Raw genomic sequence first — 26,567 nt, 5'->3', positions numbered from 1 at the left:
GTCACTATCACTAGGGTGAATTCATTCCAACCAGGTTTACTTTTAATTTTTGTCCTTACTAGAGTCACAATTCAAAATCCTGGAATAGGGAATCTAACTATCTGGCTGGTGTCATATGCCTGACCTTTCATATATTTTACAAAAGGACCTTAACAGGAATGTCTAAACTAAGTAAGGGAGACAGAATTTCCCAAAAGGAAATCAGGACGTAATTTAGTAGAAAAATAAAATAAATGCTACACAACCCCAACCAACACCCCTCCCAAAGCAAATGTCCACTAACTGCCTAATCGCCTCTGCAAATGCTATGGCTCTGCTTTGTCTGTTACTTTTTTTGGTCCCTTCTTCAGGTCTGACTCACATACCACCTTCTTAAAGAATGTTCCTTAATAATCCTCTCCAAAGCAGCCCTCCCCTGCCACCCACTGTCCCTCCTGCCAATTACTGCCACATCATATTGTTCAATTCCTTTATGAATTTCTTCAATTTTCTTATTTGTTTATTATCTACTCCCCCTCCCCTCATTAGGGTATAGGCTCCATGAAGACTGGGACTTTATGATTTGATCACCAAAGGTGAACAATAGTAAGATGATAGGGAGAACAATTTTTAAAAATGCATTAACTTTTTGGAGGAAAAAAAAGCATAACTTATGGTGAAAAAGAATATAAAAACGAATATATGTATGTTCACGTACAACTGAAGCATTGTGCTGTACACCAGAAATTGACACATTGTAAACAGACTACACTTCAATAAAAATAAAATGCTAATCAGATAATGTTCCTTAGCTTAATATCCTTCAATGTTTCCCAGTACCCTTAAACTAGAAGGAAAATATCTGTAGCTCATGTTTGCCTCATTAACTCCTGCCTTTTGAGAACATGCCAAACTCTTTCCCAATTCAGGATCCATGCCTAGAATATTCTTCAACAGGCTCTTCACAAGAATAGCTCCTTCTCAGCCATTAAATCTCAGCCAAAATCACACTTCCTAAAAGGAGCATTTCCATCACACTGTCTAAAATAGTTTTTCCCTTCTAAATTACTCTTTATCACAGGACCCTTTTTCTTTCTTTCATATTTCTTTCATATTTCCTAATCTGTACCTATTTCATTACAAGCTTACTTTTTTATTAAATTGAAGCATAACTGACTTGCGATAATATATTTCAATAGTATATTAGTTTCAAGACAAGCTTAATTTGTTATTGCCTATCTCCCCAGCTACTTACTCTTGCTCCCTGAGGGCAGAGTATATCTCTCCAAAGCCTAATGCAAGTAAGTGCCTGGCACCAAGTCAGTACTCAAGTGTCAGTTAGAGCAAGAAGGAGAGAAGGGAAAAAATGGTGTCTTCTAAGAGAAATTTTCTTTACAAGAAATTTTACAAGAAAATTTAGCACCTCCAAGGTAAGATACTTTAGCTATCATCCTCTAGCCTTCCTTCTAAAACCAGGGAGAACTCAAAATAGGTCTGTTTATTTTGTCATGGACAACTTACTTTGCTAGCTAAAGAAAAAAAAGAGCTTTGAAGGCTCTTAAGAGAAAGACGAAGGGCTGAAGTAGGGAAGGGCATTTAGAATTCTAAGGCTAACATCAAGTCTAGGCATACAGATACTTCCCTAAGAATAAATGGGAATTAGCAAAACATTAAACATAACTCATGATCAAAGAGCAACTGGCACTGAAATCCATACTTTAATCTTCCCCTCAATTAGGTTTTAAATCATTTATCATAATATAATATTTCTACCCGCATTATGTGCCAAATGAGGGTTTAATTCTCAGGCTTCTCTTTTATTTTACCACCATACATTGTAGAAAATCCAAAATGATTTCACCAAATGTAAGTCCTACTTACCCAGTGCTCTTGCTACTGCCAGAAATGGAATCTGGTCAATGACTGTGCTCCTTCTAACAGGTCCATTGTGAGAAAGCCGAGGTCGTTTCCAAACTACACGATTCACCCCAGACTTGTTCATCACACTAAAAAATAGAGATTACATAAATACTCTAAATGATTAAGATACAACAACTAAGGTAGTTCAACGTGTTAAATAACTAATAAAATCAGATTATATTATCACAAAATATTGATTTATCTGTTTCAGATACAAAGATGCAAAAACCAAAATTCCTGTCCTGTCCAGAAAGCAAAGACAAAATTGGGTAGATTAAGATGAGAATTTGGAGATTCCCTGAGGTAAGATACACAGAATGGAATGGAAGTAATGGGAATCAAAATGAGTAGATATCATGTAAAATTAAAAAGCAAGATAATTTGATAACTAAAAAAAATTGAGAGGAAGAAGAGTGGTTGGAAATGAAGAGAGACTATGTGGTGATAAAAGAAATTAAAAAGGAAAGGCTGTATAGTTTTTGAGAGATTTGAGGGATTGAAAACAGCAGAACTTCGGTTTTACTTCTTAATTTGAGCAATCAATACGAAATGCCTCAATATAAATATCTGTGAGATAGATATTTCTGTATTTAGAAGTATGAGACTAGACTTTAGAAACAGTTCAGCTGTAGAAATACAGATTTGGAACTTACAGAACAAGAAAACCCTCCTTGAAATTTGGCAAAGGAGAAATAAAAATCTTTAATTACTACACAGAGGAAATAGTACACTCCAGGGTGCCTAAAACATTGAAATATGGTCAAATATTTGAACAAAAAAGTAATAAAACACAATAGAGATGGTCTCTCAACCTGTGCTTGAATGACTAGAATGGGAAACTAGCCCTTAAATAAATTTAATCATAATCTGCCTGAAAACGTCTTAAAATAAATAGAAGAAAAACACTCTCCTTGAAGGCTAGAAAAGTTGAGGGGAAGAGTGGCAAAGAATACTTCCAAGAAACAGTATTAGCCTGCCTGATATTAGGCTCACCTGCCAGATACATGCACAAGACACAAGTTGATTCCTAAGACTCAAGTGTCGATGACATTAAGATAATCGAATTAAGTCTTCATACTCACGTCCCAAGTGCACACTGAAACCCTTTGATTATAATCTGAAATTTCTTTTCATCTACAACAGGCCAGCTGACAATAATAAGCAGTCTTCTAGTCAGTTCCTGTTCTCATTGTTAATGAGCACTCTGACATCCTGATGTTCACACGAGTCCCTTATTAGTTTACTACGTTGACTGTGAGTGGCATGGCTCTGTCCCCCTAAACTTGAACACTGAAACTAAACTGGCTTCAAGACATGGAAAGCTGGAGACAGGACAAATAACGGTGACCACCTCCACAGGGATGTCACTATGAAATGCTGTACAACTCGGCAGCAGCCAGCCAGGTAACCTCCACTTATGGCTTTTCTATTTCTGTTCTAACCTCAAATGAAATGAAGATATTAGAGAGAGAAAACAAATGGTATAAAGGTCCTAACAGAAGCAAAATAAAGGCATAAAACTTATAAATGAGAAAAAAAACAATCTTCCCCCGAGCAAAGAAAAACATGAAAATGACAGAAGGAGAACAACCTCAATCATCTTCCTAAAGTAGAAAACAAGCTCATCAGACAAGGGCAAGCCAGGAGGTCTGAGCAGCTCTGTCTCATGAAACTTCCTACAGCGACGGGAATGGCCACTCTGCACAGTCTAACACAGCAGCCACTAGCCACGTCTGACTACCGTGTCACTACCATGTCAATGTGGCTAGCACAAATGAGGAACTGACTTTTTAAAATTAATTTTAATTAACTTATATTTAAATTTAAACAGTCATATGTGGCTAGGGGCTACTATTCTGGACAGAACAGAGGAAGGATGAAGCAGGTGCAGAATGATCAGAAAACATCAGTGTTAACACAGAAGAGAAATTCAATAGAGTTGCTCATTTACTAGCCTTTCTGCGAATTAATTTGTAATACTGAAAGCAACACTGCTCTAGGTCATAGTAAGAGTCGGAGTTTCAAAGGCAGTCACTTTGCTATTTTATGCTTTCTTCATCACTGATCCTAAAGAGCAAACAGGAGAGTAAAGACTAAATCCGCCATTTACAAGAATATATGCAACATAAGAGTTATAGAAGAGACATCAACATTTAGCCTTCATACCACCTTACACTCCTTTGTTCTTTCCTAAACCCACTCCTAAAAAGTAAGGCTTAGTACTTAAGTAATTACAGTAGCTACCCAAATTGCTTCCAACGTAACTACTAGAAGTTCTCTTGATACTTAATATTCAAAGATACTATGGTCTCTGTGTTTCTGAGGAACAAAAGACAAAATAATGGTACTGGTTAAAACAAAGTTTTAAATCCAGTGTCCAAAAACCAAAGCAATGTTGTAAAAGATACTGCTTTTAACAGTCCCTGCTGTTGTCCTGTATGATTAAAAGGGACACACAAAGGAGCAGCCTGATAAGCAGAGGGCTGACTGAGCAGCAACAGAAGGCTGCAAACACAGAGCACTAGCCAGTTGCCTAGGGTGAGGAAGAGGGAAAGGAGGAAATAACTTACAATAAAATGGCTCAATGTGTGCAAAAAGACACCTGCTCCCAAATGGCAAAGAGCATCTGTCCAATTATCCACATGGCATTTTATATGATAGGACAAAAATAAATAAACTCTAAAATAAAAAGTTAATAAAATCACAGAATATATAATTTAAAAACTCATATAGAGGGTGTGTGGGGAAATAGCTCAGTGGTAGAACACGTGCTTGGTGTGCCCGACGTCCTCGGTTTAATCTCCAGTGCCTCAGAAAAAGGGGGAAAAGTTCAAATAGAAAAAATAAAGAAGGAACAGTCAAGAAAAAAAAATTTTTTTAATATTAATGAGAAGGATCAGGCCTACCAATATTAAAAATTATAACAGAGCCTCAGTTTAAAAAAAAGTATGGTACCGGTACATGAACATAAAAATAAAACATATTTTATTTTTTATAAAAAGAAGCCTAGAAAAAGACCCAAATATATATAACTGCAAAACTCACTTTGCACAGCTGCCACAGTGGTCTAAGATACATACTGACCTTCGCACTTTACGCATGAAATAAACCATAGCATGAAACCAAGCTGATTTAACTTTGTAGGAGACAGGACAGGAAACACAGTATGCCAGCATGACAGCTTCAGTTATGCTGTCTTCAGCAATGATCCTTCCAGAAATCCAGGTGCCATTTTCTAGCCACTACAAACAAGCTTCATATACCACAAGAATCAGCATCTTGTAACAACAGCCCATGCCCAGGTCCCTGTACAAGTCAAACTGCAAGTACACAGGGCAGCTAAGGCATGTGCTTCCCAACAGAAACTTACAGTCCATTCAAAGTCTTTCCTACCAAGATGCAGTTCCATTCAAGGGTCATTCTACAAAAAGCAATATTGTCTTACCACAGAACTAACATTCCATGTTTATCTTAACCAGAGTAGCAGTGCTAGACGAGGACAAACTCAAGTTCATCTTCCCACTGAAGAAGGTTTTTATGCCTCGTAAGCTTTCTAATCAGTAATCAAAAGTTGTATAATTGCTCAAGTGGCTACTAGTGACCATCAAGAAAAAAATAATTTGTATCCTTACTACACAGCTTTGATTTTCAAATTCCAGAGAAATGTGAGATTAAAATGTAAACAATGAAACTATACAAGTACTTGAAAAGTGGTTCTCAAAACAGGTTTCAGGGAACCCTGGGAGTCCCCCAAACCATTTCAGGGGATCTGCAAGGTCAAAATTATTTTCGTAATTCTAATACATAATACTAATATAATACTAATACCATGTGTATACAGTGGAGTTTTGAGCAGCTACATGACTTGATATATTGTGTAATAAGATGTGTCAATATTGGGATGATCTGCATAACTCAGCTAAACAATGTCTTACAAATGACCAATGCCCATGTTACGAAATCATGCATGGAGGCTATATACTATATGATTCCAACTATACAACATCCTGGAAAAGGCAACACTATGTAGACAAGACAAAGACTAGGGTTGCCAGGGGTAAGGAGGGAGGAAGGGATAAACAGACAGAGCACAGAGGATTTTTAGCACAGTGAAAGTATTCTGTATGATACTATAATAGTAGATAGATGTCATCACATTATTTTTCAAAACCCTATAACGTACAATACCAAGAGCAATCCTAATGTAAACCCTGGGCTTTGGGTTATAATGATGTGTCAAAGTAGGGTCACTGATTGTAACAAATGTACTACTCTGGGGCAGGATGCTGATAGCGGAAGAGGCTATGCATACAGGAGGAGGCAGGGAGTAAATAGGAACTCTCGGTAATTTCTGCTCAATTTTGCTATGAATCTTAAACTGCCCTAAAAAATAAAACTCGATTAATTTAAAAAAATCATGCATGGATAAAGATACTATTTGGCCAATGGTTCTTAATGTAAGAATAAGGAAAAGGTCACTCACATGATTTCAGATACCATACTACTATTAACCCTTAAGAAACTCCCTCTTCTTGAATTTTGGAATAGTATCAAAGAATATCCCCAAAACATGGAAAAGCTTTTAAAATAGTTTCTCTTTTCCGATTATATACCTACATAAGATCAGATTTTACTTCAGATCCTGCAACAAAAAACTTTATTACAACAGATTTAATGCAGAAGCGAATATAAGAATCTGTCACCTATTAAGCCAGAGAATAAAGAGACTTACAAAAATGTAAAACAACCAATGTCTGTTTTGGAAAACAGCTAATTTTTCACAAAGAATGTTCTTTATGTCAACATATAATGGGCTTCATGTTATTTTCCAATAAATTGACAAAGTCTGAAGTCTCCATTTAATTTTCTAATATGGTAAAATCAATATATATAATCTATATAAACAAAAAGCTCTTTGAGGGCCTCAATTTTTAAGAGTGTAAAGGGTTCCTAAGACCAAAAGTGTTCATAACTGCTTATATGAGAAGAAAATACAGAAGACTTTGAATAACCTCGGAGTGAAGGAATTGTATGTGTGTATGGCACAAAGCCCAAAAATCATAATGGTAGAGATTGATAAACTTAACTGTATTAAAATAAACTTTCATGTGAAAAAAAATTCCAGGAGAAGAATCAAAAGACAATCCGCGAAAGCAACATCTGAAACTCCTACCACATACATTAGTCTACTTTCTCTAATGTCATACACACTCACACATAAGTGGCTCCTACATATTAATACAGAAAAGGTCTTCCCCCCAAATGAACAAAGAATGTAAACAAAAATACACAGAAAAGGGAATAGAAATGGCTCTTAAACAAATAAAAAGATATCCAACCTTTCTTAAGATAAATTCAAATTAAAACATCACCAAGATGATTTCTAGCCATTTTAAAAACTTAAAACTGGATATGATAAAAAAGTTCCATAGGTATGTTGTCAAGGTATCCATATATACTGTTGATAGGAGTATAAACTGGTACAACCTCCATGGAGACAAAGAGTTATCAATGTAACTTTATTCTCTCTTTTCATTTTATCTATATGAGAAGATAGATCTATTATGAACCTATTATGGTAATCATTTCACAATACAAGTAAACTAAACTATCATGTAATATGTCTTAAATACATGCAGAAATACATGCCAATTATTTCTCAATGAAACAGGAGAAAAAAATCATATATTAAAAAAAAACTCCCCCTCTCTATGGGAGTTAATGAAGTACTATTCTATCTTTTATGTTTGAAAATTTTCACACCACCATTATTTTAAAAAATCTATCTATAAACACCATTTTTCATGGCTACATCATAATCAATGTTATGAATATGTACTATCATCTACTTAACCATTTTCCAGCTGCTGGGCCTTCAAGTTACTTTCAGCTAAATGAACAGTCAAGAAACAGTGCTGCATTAATAACTCTGTTCAGATTCTGACTCACATTTCAGATTTCTTCATTAGAGTAGATTCCCAAAACTACTGAGTTTATATACACTTAAAGTTAGTGGTACATGTCCTATTCTGTATAGATCATACCAATATATAATCCTGCCAACAGGATACCCATTACAACAAAAATATTACTAACCCAATAGCAAAAAACAGAATTTCATTTCAATAATGTTAAACATTTTTTCAAATGTTTACTATCCTTTTCCATTTTTGTTATTGTTCAAACTTCCTCTCCTTTATCCACCTATCTGGAAGTAGCAGAGTTTTAGTGTTTTTCTTACTGATTTTTTTAACTCCTTGTAGTTTATTAGGATGTTAGTTCTTTCCTTCAGCTTATTATTTCTCTGAAAAAGGCCATTTTGATTTAATAAAAGCAAGAAAGAGAAACCAAGTAAAAATATCACAGTAAGACTTGGGTTAGAATGATGATTTAGAAAATACTGGATTCTGTTTAACTTGCCTCAGATCCTTGATTTTTTTTTTCTTTTTTCTTTTCAGATCCTTGATTTTTAAAATTAGTATTGGGATAACTTTTAAATCTTATGTTATTCATTACTTTGATTTTTGGAATCATCTTACATTTTAGTTTGTATCATAAAAATATTATGCTGAAGTCAAATTCAGTTCATAGTTTACAAACTATCTATACACATGAGACAACAAGTTGAAACAGAGGTTTGCAGCACATATGGCTTAGAAATCAAAGGGAAAAGCTGAAGGCTAATTCTAACAAAATTTTATTCCCAAAGCCAGATTCAGACTGTCCTACTCTGGCACTCTAAGGGTTGCTCTGTCCAGATTCTGAAGGGCATGCCAATCAGTATTTGTGTAAAAGGTTTTCAATAAATCCTTGTATGTATTGTTACTTGAGTGCCTTTAAAATATCATTTCCTTTTGGAGTAAGCCATTATCAAAAACAAAACAGTCAATTCAAAATAATAAAGATAAATATGAATACACATGGGTACTTTATCAGGCAAACTAAAAATCTGTAATACTGAGAAAATAGCTTCATTAAAAGAGAGAAGTAGGTCAATCTGGTTAGTAAAGCAGAAAAGGACCAGAACCAAGAGAGGAAAGACAAAATAGCACAATGATTACCTCCCACCAAGTCCTTCGATTCGTTCTCTTTCCTTGGGAAGTTCTGGCTTATGGTCCTGTGTCACCTCCACAGCTCTGATAAAATCATCCTTCGGGTCATCCTGAATTCCAAGAACTACCCCAGAGTCACCCACATGAGCTACGTACATCTTCAGGCCCCGTATGATGACCACACTGGCAGTTGTCCCTGATGTGCTGGGAAGACCTGTCATAGTCTTTGGCCATTCTGCTGTAATAAAAAATAAAATATTTTACTCTTCCAGGTACAAACATTAATACTGTGGCAGGAAAACAAAAGGCAACATATGCTAGATTAGCATGTTAAAACGTGAATTAGCATAGGAAAATATTTTAAGAAAATTACTGTGAAAGCTATTCAAGAAGGACTTGCAATAATCCCTTCTTTGATATACTAATAAATTAATTTTATAAGTAATGAAATTATATTATAACCATCAAACCAATTCTATGAGAAAAACATTACAGGGTAGATTCACTATTTCTGCAGAGTCTTAGTCCTAACTACATTTAGCTGCAAGAATGTGTTAAGAGTTTTGGTATCACACTGCCAGTAGCTTATCAAGTTTATTGATCTCTCTCCAAAAAGATTTTCAGAAAAAGCTACTTGATTTGTTTTTTGTAATAACTCTTGAATATTCATAACCTAATTAAATAACAGTTTGAGCACCCATTCTATACCACGTTCTGTGCTAAGAGCTTTATATGTATTATCTCATATAATACTACAATAAACCTATGAGATAGGTAAGATTAGTACTATTATTTTCATTTTGCACATAAGAAAATCAAAACTTTGAATGGTTAAGAAATTTTCTCAAAATAACAAGTTTTCTAAATGGCAAAGATTCCATATATTTAATTTCAAAACCCAAAGTGACTGATTATATTCGCTGTCATTTAAAAATTCTGAAATATTCTGTTGTATTAAATTACAAGTTACAGTTCAAGATATAGCAAACAGTCCAAACACTGACATATGCTCCCCATGAAAATCCTACTGAAAGGACAGAATATAAATATTAGAAAAGTTCCATAGCAGTCATGAAACACAGAGAAGGGCCCTCAGAAAATCTGAGAAACTCCTGGAATTTTAAGCAAATGGAATTATATTGAGAGAAAAATCAGAATGCAAAATTTGTAATCCAACATAAGGAAAAAGCACAGTCAGTAAAGAAGGCAGTATATCAGTATTCCCTGTTAACAGAGTTCCAGAAAAGTTCAAACTCAGAGGCAGTGCAGAGACTGAAAGGAAAACCCTAAACCCCTGCATAGTATAAGATGAAACATCTTATTTCCTAAGCTGCCAGTAACTATAGTACCTCTCTTTTAAGGAAAGTGGTGCATGTGCCGATAGGGACAACAGGGTCTTCAAAGGGGATGAGGGAGAAGAAATAGTCCCCCCTAAACTGGACTGGTGCCACACAACTTTCACAGCCACAAAGGCTTCTCTAATATATTCAGGCTAACTGGCTCTTTTCTTTTCCAATATTATATATGCTGAAAAGACATCTCTTGACCCCTACAGAGCATCTCCCCATCCCATCCCATCCCATCCCATCCCATCTCATCCCACAGATGAAACCCACTCTACAGAGTGACCTGTCACTCCCAAAAGAGGGCTGTTTGCAAGATACAAAACAATGATCTTCACAATTGCTGAGGGAAACCAGAACAGCTACCAATACTGATGAAGCTAGAAGTTCATACACATAGGCATATACGCATATACACATGTAAAACCACCTGCAATACTGCTAGACACAAGTTAAGTCCTCAATAAATTACAGCTTTTGCTGCTATGACCATTATGTATTTAAGAAAAGCAAACAGCCTGATAGGTATCAAATGGATCATGCAAAGAGAAAAGGGCCACAAAGAAAACACTTCCGGAAAAAGCGAAAGAATCTATGGATAGATTACTGGCATTGATAAAGTTCAGTAAGGTTACTAGATTTGACACAACATTGTAAAATGACTATAACTCAATTAAAAAAAGTTTTAAAAAAAGGTTATTAGATATAGTTATACAAAATGTCAATTATATTTTTATAAAATGGCAACAAAAATCATAAAATGTAATTTTGTAAAAATAAAAAGATACCATTCACAAAAGGCAGCAAAAGGTGTGATACATATTTGGGAACAATGCTAACAAATCTCTAACAAGAACTTTATGGAAAAGTTGTAAACCAGTGGATAAACAGAACAGTGAGCACAGAAACAGATCTACACATATTTAGATATTCGGTATATGAATGGTGGATAAAGTATAGACATTCAGTAAATGAACTTGGACAAAATAGAAAAAAAATAGTAACTTTGGGTCCCTGATACTAAACCAAAAAAAAAAACCAAAAAAAACAAAAAAAAAAAAAAAAAAAAAAAAACCACCTCAGTTCCAGGAATGGTAAAGACCTAACATGAAAAGCAAAGCTAAGATGCTTAGAAAAAGCAAAGGAAGGTACTTTCATGATCTCAAGGTAAGGAATGATTTACTAAAGACAAAGAATGGACTAGCCACATAAGAAAATGATTGTGAAGTTATATTACTATCAAAATTAAGAATTTCTCTTCCTTCATCAAAAGATACCTTACTGAAGTGAAAAGACAACTCACAGAATGGAAGAGAACATATCTGTAATATACACACATGCCAAAGGAACGGTACCCAGAATAGGTAACATGCTCCAACAAACCAAATCAGTAAGACAGACTATCTAATAGAAAAATGGATAAAGGCCTCTTACAAATGAGGAGATCCAAACAGCTAAAAGCATGTGGAGGTTGTTCAGCTTCTTTAATTAACAGAGAAATACAAATTAAAAGCCACAATGAGTTACCACCACCTAATTATCAGATTGCATAAATCAAAGTTTGACAACAGTAAGTGTGGTTAAGAATGTGGAGCAAGAGGTTCTATCATCAAGTACTGGCAGGAGTATAAACTGGTACAACTGCTTCAGAAAATATCTAGGCATTTATATATTAAAGGTGAAGATATGTGTGCTTTGACTACTCAGCACACCTAGATATACACCATAAATTAATGTATATGTACACATGGTACACATGAATGTTCACAGTAGCATATGGGCTAAAAACGAGCAACAATCCCAATGTCCTTCAACATGACAACAGACTACCCTACATGGAATGGGTAAGCATCTCAGAAGAATCCTGAGATAAAAGAATAGACACAGCATGATTTTCTTCAACAACAAAGTATCATGTTTATAGGCAATGGAAAAACTATTAATAAAAATAAGTAAATCACTATAGAATTATCATCCCAAAAGTCAGGATGGTGGTATCCCTTGGGGAAAGATAGAAATATGAGATCAGAAAGGATGTACAGGGGCTTCTAGAGTGCAGGCAATGTTTTCTTTCTTAACTGCACGGTGTTCATTTTATGATTGTCCATTAAAGTGTATGTTTTATGGCCTTTTCTGTATGCACGCTGTATTTCACACTTTTTTTTTAGTTAGAAAAAAAAAAAAGCAAGAAGAAGGCATCAATTTTGCAAGCAAAGATCACAGCGGACAGCTCCCTAGCCCATCCAGTTCTGCAGTTTGGTTACAGACGTCATTCCTAGCAGCTCAGCCTACAGTGTGATGTATGCTTCTTTAGCCCTTTAAATGATTTTATGGGTTAACTACACCTCTTGCTAAAACCTTCTCTTTTCCTTTTAAACAAGCTAGAATAGATTGTTTTTTGCAGCTAAGAACCTGGGGAAAAAAGCCTATTATCACAATAAATATGAATAAGGTGAAACCTCAGAAAGAACGGTTCTAAAGCACATTGAGAAAACAAAATTCACCCATAGTATACAAGTAATTCAGCTGTTTGCAAAAAAGCACCTAAAACAAGATGGAAAGGAAGGGGAAAAAAGCCAAAAATAAAAAGGTTATTCAAAGCAATGTTAATATTTAAATCACATTTTTGGTCAAAAGAACTAATATATTATACAAGACATTCTGCAATGATCTAAAAATACTGAACAATCCATGCTTTCTCTATTCACTTGAAATGCCACCTTTTACAACATGTTACATTTTGCCTCAGATCTATTTCTGGACTCATCCTACTGATCTATTTATGGTGCTTTTTTAATAATTGGGAGTTTAAGTATCCCCTAATTATTCTTCTTTTTCCAACATTCTCTTAAGTATTTTTCCAACTGAACTTCAGAAGCAACTTGCAAAATTAAAAAACCTGTAGAGATTCTAAATGAAACTGCAGTTAATTTCTGTATTAAGGAAACTACCTCTTTTGTAATTTGTCTTCCTTTTAGTCTTCCTTGTTTTCTACTTTCATTTTAATCTTTTAATTTTTAAAAAATGACTTTTAAAAAGTCACATTAAAAAGACAGTATTGGATAGGATATTAACTTTTAAATAGTATCCTTTAGATAATATGCATGTCATGGAAGTGTCCTTTACAAAGACTTATAAATTTTGTAACACAAAAATACAAAAATTCTTAGTGAAGTAAAGTTGTTATAATTAAGTATAGAATGTATATGCTCTTCACGATAAATTTAAAATTGGGGTGCTTATGTACTTACCATGTACTAATTAATAAATACTGACTCATTTAACTCTTGGGAGGTAGGTACCATAAAACTCTATTTTAAAGATGAAGATACTCTGGCACAAGTAGTAAATGAAGAAGCTGGGACAATGCAACATACTCGTCATCACTGTGCTATGAATTCTTACAGAATTCTAATGCCAGAGTAGACTGGAATTGTGAAAGGCTTCAGGATGCAATTTTAAAACATGTAAAAAACAACCATCAAAAGATACGCATATTCTTTAACCAAATAATTTGGCTCTGGGAAATTTTTTTCCCCGAAGAAATAATCCAAACGGAGGGAAAGGCTATGCTGCTTTCATGTTAGCCCTCACTGATGGTATTAAATACAGTACACACCTGCCTGGCACACATTCCCCCTTCTAGTACCAGTACTAGCACCCCAACTTTGTTATGGAGTACACAGCCTCCACTGCATCCAGTCTTTAGTGGATCTGAAAAACTTGCTTGCTCCTGCCCTAGGTATAGGCAAATGATCTAAACTGTCACTCTTTCAGATATTTGCATCTTTAGACAGAAAGACATAAAGCCAGAAAACACTGGAGCCGATGCACTCCAGACACTAAAACCTTTCACTGAGTGTCCACCAGCTCCTACCCCCTAGAGCCCCAGGGACACTGTGGTTTTGTCCATCCTGAAACCTAATTTAGCCTTTACTTTGGTTCTGTGAGCTACCTAATATCCTTTCAATAAATTCACATGTTCTTTTCCCTCCTTAACATAGGCCAAGTCAGTTTATGCTACTTTCAAAGAACTGTAATACAAAACTAGTACCATAGAGTAGGTTGCAGGTAACTGACCCTCAGAAAAATGTCAGTTATGGAACCAATAAGGGGTAGAAGGCATCTAGACTCTTGCTCATATTCCAGATAGTAACCAGTAGTGAGATAGGGCTGAATTTATCGATAAATGGTAGTCAGATAGTCTACGATCAGCATACTAGCTTAGAACAGTGTTAATAAAACTTTCCTGGGTCAGCTAATACAAACATAGACCCCACTCTGGCCTAAAATTCCATGCCTGAGAAATAACAAGACTGTTATGAGCTGAACTATGTCCCTCTGAAAAAGGTATGCCGAAATCCTAATACTCAGTACACCACAGAATGTGACCTCATTTGGAAAGAGGGTCTTTACAGAGGTAATTGAGTTAAAATAGGTCATTAGAGAGGGCCCTAATCCAATATGACCGGTGTTCTTATAAGAAAGGGAATATGGACACAGAGACACACACACAGTGGGAAGACGAGGTAAACACATAGGGAGAAGGCAGCCACGTGACTGGAGTGATGCAGCTACAAGCCAGGGAATGCCAGAACTCCTGGTAACAAAGCTAGAAGAGGTAAGGAAGGATTCTCCCTTAGAGCTTTCAGAGTATAGAGAGAACGTGGTCCTGCCAACACCTTGATTTTGGACTTCAGGCCTCCAGAACTGTGAGACAATAAATTTCTGTTGTTTTAAGCCAATCAATTCCTGGTACTTTGTTATGGCAGTTCCAGAAAACAAACTCAATGATATAGAGGAAACAATTCAAAGATCTGGGGAATAGGGATCTTAGATTAAGTCTGGTATATGCATATGCATCCCACCTACCCAGCCAAGAAAGGTTCAGAAGACTCTCCTCAACTTTAATACTTACAGAAGCAATTAGGTAAACACCAAAATCTTTTAAACACATTTTACCGACTCTTCTCTCTAGGCAAGAGATACTAAGGGAAGAGGTTGCAGGGAAGATGGATTTCCTGATCTCTGTGGGGTGGCAGAATCGTCAGGTGACAGATCAGATAGGAGCAGTTAATCACCCAAAGATAAGTTGGTAGGGTTACCTCACTGACAACATGCCAGGAGAAAAACTGGATCTCCAGAAGGATCATTCACAAAAAAAACAAGGAACAAAACAAACAGATCAAAAAATTCCAAGTTTAGTCAAAGAACTGTTAACCTTCTTCAAAGTGATGCGCAGCCATTTTCACATGTATATGTACACCAAGGAAAGAGAAATACTCATAACATTGACTAACTGCTGAATGATGGCTCTAAAATGATAATTCCAGAGCTACAAAACACAACCACAGTCCATTGGTCAAGAGCTAAGGCTCATGTAGTAAAATGACTATAACTTAATAAAGAAATGTTTAAAAAAAAGAGCTAAGGCTCATGGAGGTCAGATACTAAATAGACAAGACTTTCAATTCAGTCCACCTCAGATCCACTGGAATCTCAAACCTATTCTCAAGTAACCTCAGCAATTAATAGCTTGCCCTCACAGCTCTTAATTGACTGGTGAGAAAGCCTATTACGGAAGAAAAGGCCAAGTGCAAGACTTTGGAACATCCCATCAATGATATTCTCCTCTGAAATAGTAAACTAAAAGCATTATCACATCTCTCAAAGGTTAAAACATGAGAGCTGGGGTGGTCATCCTACATATTCTTCTATTCTACAGTCTGACCACTGCAAAAGTCTAATAGCTCTTGGAAAATGACGGTGGATTATAATCAAATGATGATTTCAGATGCAGCTGCAGCTCTGGTTCTCTACTGGAACAAATAAATAGCCTTGGCTAGCTGGTAAGTGTCCAGCAGCAGGGCCCTGACGAAAATGAAACTGCTCCCTAGATTCCTGGAAGTATCGATGTTTCTGATCTGAGACCTGCTTCTTCAGGTTTACTTCTTCTTTTTTCTGGGAATAATTCAAAGAATTTCTTTTTCTTGACTCAATAGAGAGTAAACTGCCAACAAAATAAACCATCACTCCCAAATACTATTCTAGTATCTAATTCCTACAAACAAGGCAGTCTCCTACAGAATCAGAATCCACCATCAAAATCAAAAGACTAACATTGATATGATACCGCCGCCTAATCCATAGATCTCATTCAAATTTCATTAATTATCCTAACAACAATAATAAATTTAATAATAAAGAATTTATAATAAAAGGATAAAATTCATGATCTCTTGTTATATTAACTCGTCATGTCTCTTTAGTCTCTTCCCATCTGGAACAATTCCTTAGTGTTTCCTTGATGCTTTTTAGGAATACCAGATCAATCATTTCAAGAATGTCTCTCAAGTTGGGTATGTTTCATGTTTCCTCATGTTTGTAATCAGATTATGCATTTTTGGCGGGAATATCACAAGTGTTAAAGATGATCTTCTCATTGCGGGCAGAATACAGTTGCAGTTTGTCCCATTAAAAGTGATCAAGCTACCCTTGATCTCTTAATTAAGGTGCTGTTTCCCCCCATAATCTTTTTCCTTTTGTAATTAAGCATTTCATAGGAAGATTATCTGAGATAATGTAAATATCCTTCGAGTGGGTTGAATGGTCCCTCCCCACCCCAGTAAAAGATATGTCCACCCAAAACCTTCGACTGTGACCTTATTTGGGAAAAGGATCTTTGCAGATGTAATTAGGTTAAAGATCTTAAGAATAGATCATCCTGGATTAGAGTGGGCCCTAAAACCAAACACAAGTGTCCTTAAAAGAGAAAAGAAGGGAAGAAGACACAGAGGACATTAATAAAAGACAGTTGAGACTGGGTGATGCATCTACAAGCCAAAAAATGTCAAGGATAGCTGCCAGCCACCAGAAGCTAGGAGAGAGAACAGAACAGATTCTCCCTCAGAGCCTGGAAAAAGGAATCAATCCTGCTGACACCTGGATCTCAGACTTCTGGCCTCCAGCATCATGAGAGAATAAATTTCTGTTGTTTTAAGCCACCTAATTTGTGCTAATTTGTTACAGCACCCCTAGGAAACTAATATAGTAATCCTGTTCCTTAATTTTTAACTCATTAGTTTTAGCATTCATTGATGTTTCTCAGATGAATCAACTATTATTTATGATGGTTACCAAGTGCAATTTTCTAATTCTACCATTCTGTCTACATTTATTAGTGGACTTCTACAAAGAAAAGCTTTATTCGAAATAGCCAAAAACCACAGACAATCCAAATGCCCATCAACAGGTGAACGGATAAACAAATTTTGGTATAGCTATACAGTGAAGTACTACTCAGTAATAAAAAGGAATGTTGATATATGCAACAATGTGTGGTAGCAGAGATTATCTAATCCTGATTGAAAAGAATGAGTGATTAACAAAAACAGAGAAAAATAGGTACTTGATAAATATGGCAAATTCATTCAGAACATGTGATGTGTGAGAGGCTGAAGGTCCTTAATAGTAAAAACTGAGAAATAACAAAATAAAGATACAGGTTTAAAATTCCATGATTTAATAGAAATTTTCTTCAAATTCAGTTTTATCTCACTTTCACTGTCTTTTTCTGTAGCCTTCCCATGCCCCTTCTTCATCAGTTGGTCCCTGTCTTTAAATTTAAGATAATGAAAATTACCTGACAAATCTAGAACCAACAATTTAGGTTAAGATCAGCTTCTTCATAATTCACTCATTTGGCCAAATTCTTTTAAGTAAATGCTCTGACCTTCAGTTGAACAAATTTAAAAAATAAAACTTCCATTATTTCATCTTCCTTTACAAATTACAGTGGCAATTTCCTGTAATCACGTCAGAGATCACAGTCCATTTATTTCAACAGTATGTTGCTATCTTTCCTAATGGCTCTCTTGATAACATAAGTCAATGAACTATGATACCCAGGAATAAAAGCTGCACTTTGTTCACTATCTTCTCTACCAAAAGAAAGAGGTAATAAGAACATTACTTCCAATGAATAAACCTAAAGCACAGGCAAACTTTAAAACATTATTTCTCAGAGGGCAAGCATAATACAGTAGTAAATTCACACATAGGAATAATACACATAAATTAGGCACATACTATAACTTAAGATCAAGAAGTAATGAAAATAGAATACACAAATAGTTCATTCAACTTAATAACAAACAACTCAATATGAAATGGGCAAAAGACCTAAACAAGCAATTCTCCATTTCTTCTACGCTGTCCAATTTATTGCCATATAGTCGTTCATAGTTTTCTCTTGTGATCTTTTGTATTTCTGAGGTGCTGGTTGTAATTTCTCCATTGTCACTTCTTATTTTCTTTATTTGTTTCCTCTCTCTTTTCTTCTTGGTGAGCCTGGCCAGAGGTTTGTTAATTTTGTTTATTCTTTCAAAAAACCAGCTCTTGGTTTAACTGATTCTCTTGTTTTTTTAATCTCTATATTATTTCCTCCCTGATCTTTATTATTTCTTTCCTTCTGCTGATTTTAGGTTTTGTCTGTTCTTTGTTATGTTTGTTCTTATTTTTCTAATTCTTTTAGGTGGTAGGTTAGGTTGTTTGAGATTGTTCTTGTGTTTTGAGAACAAGCCATTCTCCAATGAAGACATACAAATGGCCAATAGGCACATGAAAAATGCTCAATATCGCTAATTATCAGAGAAACGCAAATCAAAACTACAATGAGGTATCACCTCATACCAGTCAGAATGGCCATCATAAAAAGTCCACAAACAATCAATGCTGGAAAGAGCGTGGAGAAAAAGGAACCCTCCTATGTAGTTTGGTGCAGCCATTATGGAAAACAGTACAGAGATTCCTCAAAAAACTAAACACAGACTTACCATATGATCCATCAATCTCTCTCCTGGGCATATATCCAAAGGGAACTCTAATTCGAAAAGACACATACACCCTTATGTTCATAGCAGCACCGTTTACAATAGCCAAGACATGGAAACAACCTATATGGTCCATCAACAGATGACTGGATAAAGCAGCTGTGGTATATATATGTGTGTATACAAATATATATACCTATACACAATGGAATACTACTCAGTCATAAAAAAGAAATAATGCCATTTGCGGCAACATGGATTGGCCAGGAGATTGTCTTTCTAAGTGAAGTAAGCCAGAAAAAGAAAAATACCATGTGATTTCACTTATATGTGGAATCTAAAAAAAATGACACAAATGAACTTACTTACAAAGCGGAAACAGACTCACAGACACAAAAAACAAACTTATGGTTATAGAGGGGAAGGGGATGGGAAGGGATAAACTGGGAGTTCAAGATTTGCAGATACTAACTACTATATATGAAATAGATAAACATCTCTTAGGGCTAACCATGCAATTCCTTGCCCAAAGTAGCTGTTAGTTTAGTTGAATTTCTGAGGGTATAACAATTAAATTGTCTTTCCTTACTTTTTTTTTAATTAAAAAAAAATTTCCCCTTTCAAACATTGTGGTAAAATACAAGAGATGAATTATAAAATGGGTAAAGCAGGATCTTTGCCCCCAAAGACCTGAAGATTTAGCTGAGAGGCAGATAAAACAAACATAGCGGTTATCTCACAATGGTCTGTGTGATCTTGACTGGGATTCCACAAGGCCAAAACTATTTTCATAATAATTCTGAATTTCTTCACCCTTTACACTGTGTTGACATCTGCACTGATGGTTCAAAAGTAGTAGTTGTAAAACTGCTGGTGCCTTAGCAGGAGACAAGACAGTGGCACCAAAGTGAACTAGCATTCATTGTATTCATCATAGCTGCCCACTTAAGTTTTAAAAAAGAAAAGAAAAGAAAAAAAAAAAGCAAATCAGTTTCACTTCAAACCAGGTGTCCTTGATGATGCAATAAAAATTCATTTTATTAAACATCCACCCATGAATATGTGTCTTTTTAACACTCTATATGACAAAAAGGGAAGCATGGGTAAGGCTTCTGCTGCACACTGTGCTGTTTAGAAGAAAAGTACCTGTGATTGTGCAAGTTATGAAAGGAAGAAGCCACATTTTTCATGGACCAACATTTTTACTTGAAAGACTGATAAAATGTGTTAATAAGACTTGGGCACTTGGCATACACTTTCTTCAAAGTGACCATAGTGAGTTTTTCACTTCAAGAAAAACAACTGACAGTATTTGTTGCCAGTGATAAATTTTTAACCGCAGCTTAAAAATCTCTTATTTTAGAATATGTGTATTCACTATGATGCACTTGCTAGCTTCCCAATCTTTCTGATGAGATGAGTGATATTAACTGATGAGATCAGTGATGTTTTTAATATTGTGTCATAAAATGCATCAGTTCTTGGACGGTCTGCATACTCAGTGAACCATTATTTTCCAAATGACTAATACACCATGTCACAAAATCACATGTGGGTAAAAGACTGATTCAAAAAGCAATAGAGACCAATGGCTCTTAATGTAAAAATACAAAAGTTCATTGATAAGTTTTCAGATTCCATTTTAAGAAACTACCACTTTGATGTAGAATATCCACAATTATCTGAAAAGACAAACCATTTCTCCCTTCTCCTACTACATCTGTGTGTGAGACTGCCTTTTCTTTAAATAGTCCATCAGACAACACAGAACAACATACTGAATGCAGAAGCAAATATGAGAATATTTTAACTCAATATTTCTTATTTCAGGAAAAAAAGTGATCTTTCATTAAAAAATGTCAACATACAATAAGTTTACTTTTTATAGATTAATAAATCTTTTTTAAATTTCTCAATTTTAACTTCTCATGCAGTGAATATAGTAGCTATAGCCCACATAAAAACTCTCTGGGGTCCTAAATCATTTGAGTTCAAAGGGTTCTGAGAGCAAAAAGTTTGAGAGCCACTACTACAACCCAATGAGAATTACAAAAGTGGAAACTTGTGTCAAGACTTCCATATACTCAGCATACTCTGTTTTAAATTCAAGTTTTGAGAATGGAGTACGAGGTTATCTGCAGAACAAAGCAAACTTTAACAATTGGTGTATTTGGCTCTGAACCATGCACGGGAGTGAAATCTTGGTTCATACAGTACAAGTATATCAAAAAACATACACACTCACATTTAACAGCATGGTTTCTGCTTTATTTTTTAAAATGCTCAAGTAACAGTGCTCATACTTTATCCTTTTGGTGAAAACATATGGCAAATTTCATGTTGCTCTAAGTGTACTGCAAAATAAACTGGACTCTAAATAGTTCTTTGTGTCTAATCTTCCTCTATCTGGTCTTGCTGTCCACTCCCACTTGCCCTGCAGGCAATGAAATGACATATTTCTGGAATATACTGCAGTGCTCTCAGCTCTGCCTACACAAAAACAAAACAAATCCATAATAGGGACCTCTGGGATTGGATGGAAAACGCCTCCCACAGGCGCACTGGTTGTTCTATGAGTCAATCAAATAATTCTTGGCAGAAAGCCAGGCAAATAGAAAACACACTTTGAAAGAAGCTGGTATACAACTCTGTGAGACCTTTTTAAAAATGTTCTGTATTTGACCAACCTTTACACTCTTCTCTATGTCCGTCCCACTGCTGAAAATAAAGCTACCAGTATGCTACCATAAATAAGAGGATTTTTTAAATGACAGAAGTAGCATTATCTTTTCTCTTAAAAAAAAAAGATCCATGCCATTCATTCACAGCAATGTGTAAGCAACTATAACTCTGTATGATACTATATGCTGGGTACAGAAAAACTGGCTGCTTTAGAAAACATTTAAAACTTAGATGAAACTACAACTACACCAATTTTTTAGAAATTAAGATCTCTAATTCCTTTTAGCATATCAGTGATTCCTTATCTCTTGCTACTTTGACAGGCAGCTACAATTTACAAGTACTTTTAACTAGGAACTACTGGGAACTATCTGACAGCAATTACCTAAGGCAACTACCAAAGGGGGAAAAAGTGCACTTTCAAAAAGCCCGAGCTGAATTTAACACACTGCCATAACGTGGGGCCAGCCTGAGTTAAGAACGCGTCCCGCGCTTTTGTTTTTCAGAAGCAGTACGAACATAAAGATCCTAGACACCAAAGATCAACACACCAAATTTCTTCCAAGGCTTTAAGTCGCTGGATGATCACTTTTCGGCCTTTCTAAATTAGCCAACTACCAGCCACCTGGGGTTTATTTAGAGGACTGACACCACCGATAGGAGGCAACCGATTGGGACAAGTCCTTTAAGAGCAAAATTATGACAGATTAGAAGGAAATACTAATTCTTGCCATCTCCCGCTTCCCTCGTGAGTCCCAGGTAGCAGCAACATGTCTTCAATTCATCTTTTGGCCAAAATCTGGCGCCAGGTTTCAAACATGTTTTCGCTGGCCGCCACTAAAGTGAAGCCGCCAAGGGAGGGGTCTGTCCCCCACTGATCCTTCGGGGATGGACACTGAGCGAGGGGAGTCTGCAGGGAGACAGCAATCCCCCACCCAAAGCCACTTTGTTTGCCCGGACCCACAGCCTGGAAGGCGCGCTTAGACCCAGAAGAGTTCACTCCCATCAATGGACACTGAGCGCTCTCGGTGCCGGGGGCCCGCGGTGCCGGCGCTATAAAAGCCCTCAACTGCCTGAAAAAGAGGCGGGCGCCAAACAAGCCGGGGAACTTACCCAGTTTCTTCCACATGGCGAGGTGACAAGCGAGGAAGCCTTTGCGGATGGCAGCGCAGACCTTCGCCGGCTCCGACGAGGTGAAGCCCTTCTGCTTCTTGATGAAACCCCACAAGTGCTCGCGGGCAAACTGTGCCGCCTCCCGCCCGCCGTGCCCGTCGCACACGGCGAAAAAGGCCACCGAGGAGCGGCGGCGGCAGCAGCGGCCGGGAGCCGGCGAGGCCCCGGCGTCCGGCGGAGCGTCGCGAGCCTCTCGGGCTGCCGCCGCTGGGCCTTTCCCCGAGACTTCGCTGCCAGGAAGAGCCGGCGGCGACGGCTGCGGAGGCGACGGCTGAGCCAGCGACCGCCGCGGCGAGGGCTTTTCTTCGGCAGCCGGCTCGGGCTCCACCACGATCTGGGTAACGTCCTCCATGTACTTCCTCCCGCCCTGGTCGGAGAAGACGCTCACTCCCAGCGAGTACAGCCCCGCCATGGCCGGCTGGCCGAGATCCCGCCGGTCCCACGCAGCCCGCCGAATCCGGCGGCGGGAGACACACTCGGCGCTAGCCGGCCAACTATTGTTTATCTTCGACGACGCCGGGAAGGGGGAGGGGGCGGTCCCGGAGGGGGGGCGCGCGATGTCGGGACTTGTCCGCGAGAGCTGGGCCGGAGCGCCCCGGCAAGCCGAGCCTAGCAGGTGCGCCTGCGCAATGCGCCTCCCCCGCCTGCCCGCGCCCACCACGCAAATCAGATGTTCTCCCCGGCTGACGTCACTTGGCTCTCTGGGCCTGACCAATCCGGAGTCGAGTTGGAGCGAACCCGCCCTCCGCCCCCAACTGTCGCTCCTCCCTGCAACGGCCGCGCTCCCTCCTCCCAGCGCGGGCGCAAGGCCCGCGCGCAGCCCGGGCGGCTCTACCCTTGCAGTGAGCGCTTTCGCCCTTCGGCATTTCGGCCGGTGCTGAACGTTCATCCGACAACTTGATCTGTCACCTTTTTGCTCAGTCCCGGGGACCGTATTGCAGCCTGCTGCCCAGGGCGTTCCGCTGCTCTCCTTGCAGGGAAAGCCGTGTAGGCTCGGGCCTCCCACGAGTGTGGAGAATCTGGGGGGGAAAGACTTTGCATTTCTTGAAGTGAAATGGCGGGAAACCTCACTTTGGAAGGTCGTTTGTGAGCAGGCTGGAAAAAGCGTGGCACTCTTGAACTAGATTTGGGGGGGGGGGGTGAATCCGGCTGGGACTTGAGAAAGGCAATCCAGCTTGTGTTAAGAAAACTTGGGAAATTTCCAGCTTCGGCTGCACAGTCTCGATTCACATAACTAGGTATGTCAGAGACTTTAAAGGGTTATTTTGTAAACTAACTTTTGACAGTTATTTTCAGCTTTCGTTAAAAATAGTACTATCTCCAACGAGCCCTGGGTGCAGCATTTTACTCCTTCGGCGACATCACTTGAATTTACCACTTGAAAATAGCATGCAAAAACTGCCCAGCGCTCCACTGCTCTAACAGTTTGGTTATCTTCGCCCAGTAGGTTACAATCTTAAGCTCTAAAAGCTTTGCACGAATTTCCACGACATTAAAATAATTCTCAGAGTGGGCAGGTTAGTGTGTTCTCAGCAGCAAATGTTCTTGTAGTGAATCAACTTAAAGTTTACTTTTTCAGTTTTTGGTCACTTCACCATCCACTCTCCTGTGTTCTCTTTTCTGTACAAACTTAGAGATGTTCAAATGGAATCATACTAGTACTAAAATGAGAATGGGAAAAATGTTCATACAATTGACACAGGAAATAGAAATAGAAAAAAATCCTTATACCAATAGGAACATAAATAAGCAAAATCAGCTTAAAATGTAGAAAATCTAAATAGATCAATTAAACTAAAAATGTAGTAATGTAATGCACTAGATCAGGCATTCCGGAGTGTAAAAATACTTGGGAATAAAAAATCCCAACTTGTTTTAAAAGATGATCATAATCCTGTTATCAAAACCTAACAATTATAACACTAGAAGGAAATCTATAGACCATATTTTATAACTGTAAATGCAGAACACCTAAATGAACTATTAGCAATTCTAATCCAGTAGTCTCCCTACCACAAGACCTGCAGGAGAGAACAGGTTGTGTAGCTCTGTTATTCATCTTAAACAGCTTACCCACCTGCCCTTCCCCTCCTAGAGATTACAAAAAGATAATTCCACCACACTATAATCCTTTTCACTCAGTCACAACCGGTAGCCTCCAGGTCATTCGTCATTACCCTGATTAACATCTCTATGCTACCCTCTACTTCTATTAAACTGATTCACTACCCTGCTCTTCACCATCCATCCTAACCATTTCACTCCACCCTTGAGATTTCAACATCTGTTATCAGCTATTTCCTCTTTATTCATCACTTCTTCTCTAAAGGTTCCTGTCAACTTCCTGTTCTAACTGAAAACTGGTTTACTGCAGAACAAAACTACCTCCCTTAGAAACTTTTCAAGTACTAGAGATTATTTTTCCTCTCAAAGATATTCTTATCTTCAAACCTGCTCCTCATCTTGCCTCCATTTCTCTTCCTCCTTCCAAAGTCCAAACTTTCTTAAAGTTAATGCCAACTGCCACCACACCAAGATGCTCTCGCCTATGATCCCTGGTAACTCCCCCTTTGTTCATGGCTGTGTTCTCCTTTCTCCCACTACTTTTTAAACTTTATTTCTTTATTGTTTGTTTTTAACATTTTTTTTTGAGTTATAGTCATTTTACAATGTTGGGTCAAATTCCACTGTAGAGCACAATTTTTCAGTTATACATGAACATACATATATTCATTGTCACTTTTTTTTCACTGTGAGCTACCATAAGATCTTGTATATATTTCCCTGTGCTATACAGTATAATCTTGTTTATCTATTCTACATTTTGAAATCCCAGTCTGTCCCTTCCCACCCCCCTGCCACTACTTTTTTTAAATTGAAATATAGTTGGTTTACAATGTTGTGTTAATTTCAGGTGTACAGCAAAGTGATTCCATTATACATAAGAATATATTCTTTTTCAAATTCTTTTCCATTATAGATTATTACAAGATATTGAATATAGTTCCCTTACTGTACAGTAGGTCCTTGCTGTTTATTTGTTTTATACCTAGTAGTGTGTGTATGTTAATCCCAAACTCCTAATTTCTTCCGCTATTCTCGCCTCAGCCACTTTATTTTTCAAAATGTTATCCACATTTGCCATCCACACTCCGGTTTCTCAGTTCCTCATCCTCCTCTTCATGGTGATGTGACCTTGCTACCGTTAAAGCCAGTCCCTCTGTTGGTGTTCTACACACCTCACTCCTGGAGATCTTTGCTCCACCAATTATCCTTTCTTGCTCCTACCTCATCAATGTCTCTTTCTCTGTGGGGTTATTTCCATCATTGTACAAACATGTTCTGGTTTCTATTTTAACGAACAAAATTACCTGTTCCCTTATTCTACCGCATTTCTCTGATCTCCCTTCCAAAAAAGTTTTTTTTGAAAGAGTTGTCTCTATCTAGATTCTTCTTCCAGTTCCTACTTAATAACTCATTCCAATCAAGCAACCATCCCTGTATTGCTACTAAGACTGTTTTTATGACATAACCAGACTGCTCTGTTTCCAAAGCTAGTGATGACTTTTCTCTTCTCACTGACTTGT

The 26,567-nt window shown here is 37.4% G+C and overlaps 1 protein-coding gene across 2 annotated transcripts in view; it reads right to left on the bottom strand.

Annotated features, from left to right (window-relative positions):
• PPM1D (protein phosphatase, Mg2+/Mn2+ dependent 1D) overlaps positions 1-23,608 on the bottom strand; it is a 47,098-nt gene extending 23,490 nt beyond the window's left edge. Inside the window, exons 1-3 of one of the 2 annotated variants that reach the window (XM_032498336.1) lie at positions 22,921-23,608; positions 8,961-9,189; positions 1,861-1,985 (exon numbers count right to left, since the gene is read on the bottom strand). In XM_032498336.1, the coding sequence (XP_032354227.1) occupies positions 1,861-1,985; positions 8,961-9,189; positions 22,921-23,392 (826 nt within the window). In that variant the 5' untranslated portion in view covers positions 23,393-23,608. The remainder of the gene's footprint in view (positions 1-1,860; positions 1,986-8,960; positions 9,190-22,920) is intronic. The other variant, XM_032498337.1, reaches the window with a different exon arrangement.
• Between the last annotated feature and the right edge of the window lie 2,959 nt (positions 23,609-26,567).

The sequence above is a fragment of the Camelus ferus genome, chromosome 16, assembly GCF_009834535.1.
Source record: "Camelus ferus isolate YT-003-E chromosome 16, BCGSAC_Cfer_1.0, whole genome shotgun sequence".
Classification (NCBI taxonomy): domain Eukaryota; kingdom Metazoa; phylum Chordata; class Mammalia; order Artiodactyla; family Camelidae; genus Camelus; species Camelus ferus.
The sequence above is the reverse complement of the archived record's forward strand: the minus strand, read 5'-3'. Positions and strand labels throughout refer to the sequence as shown.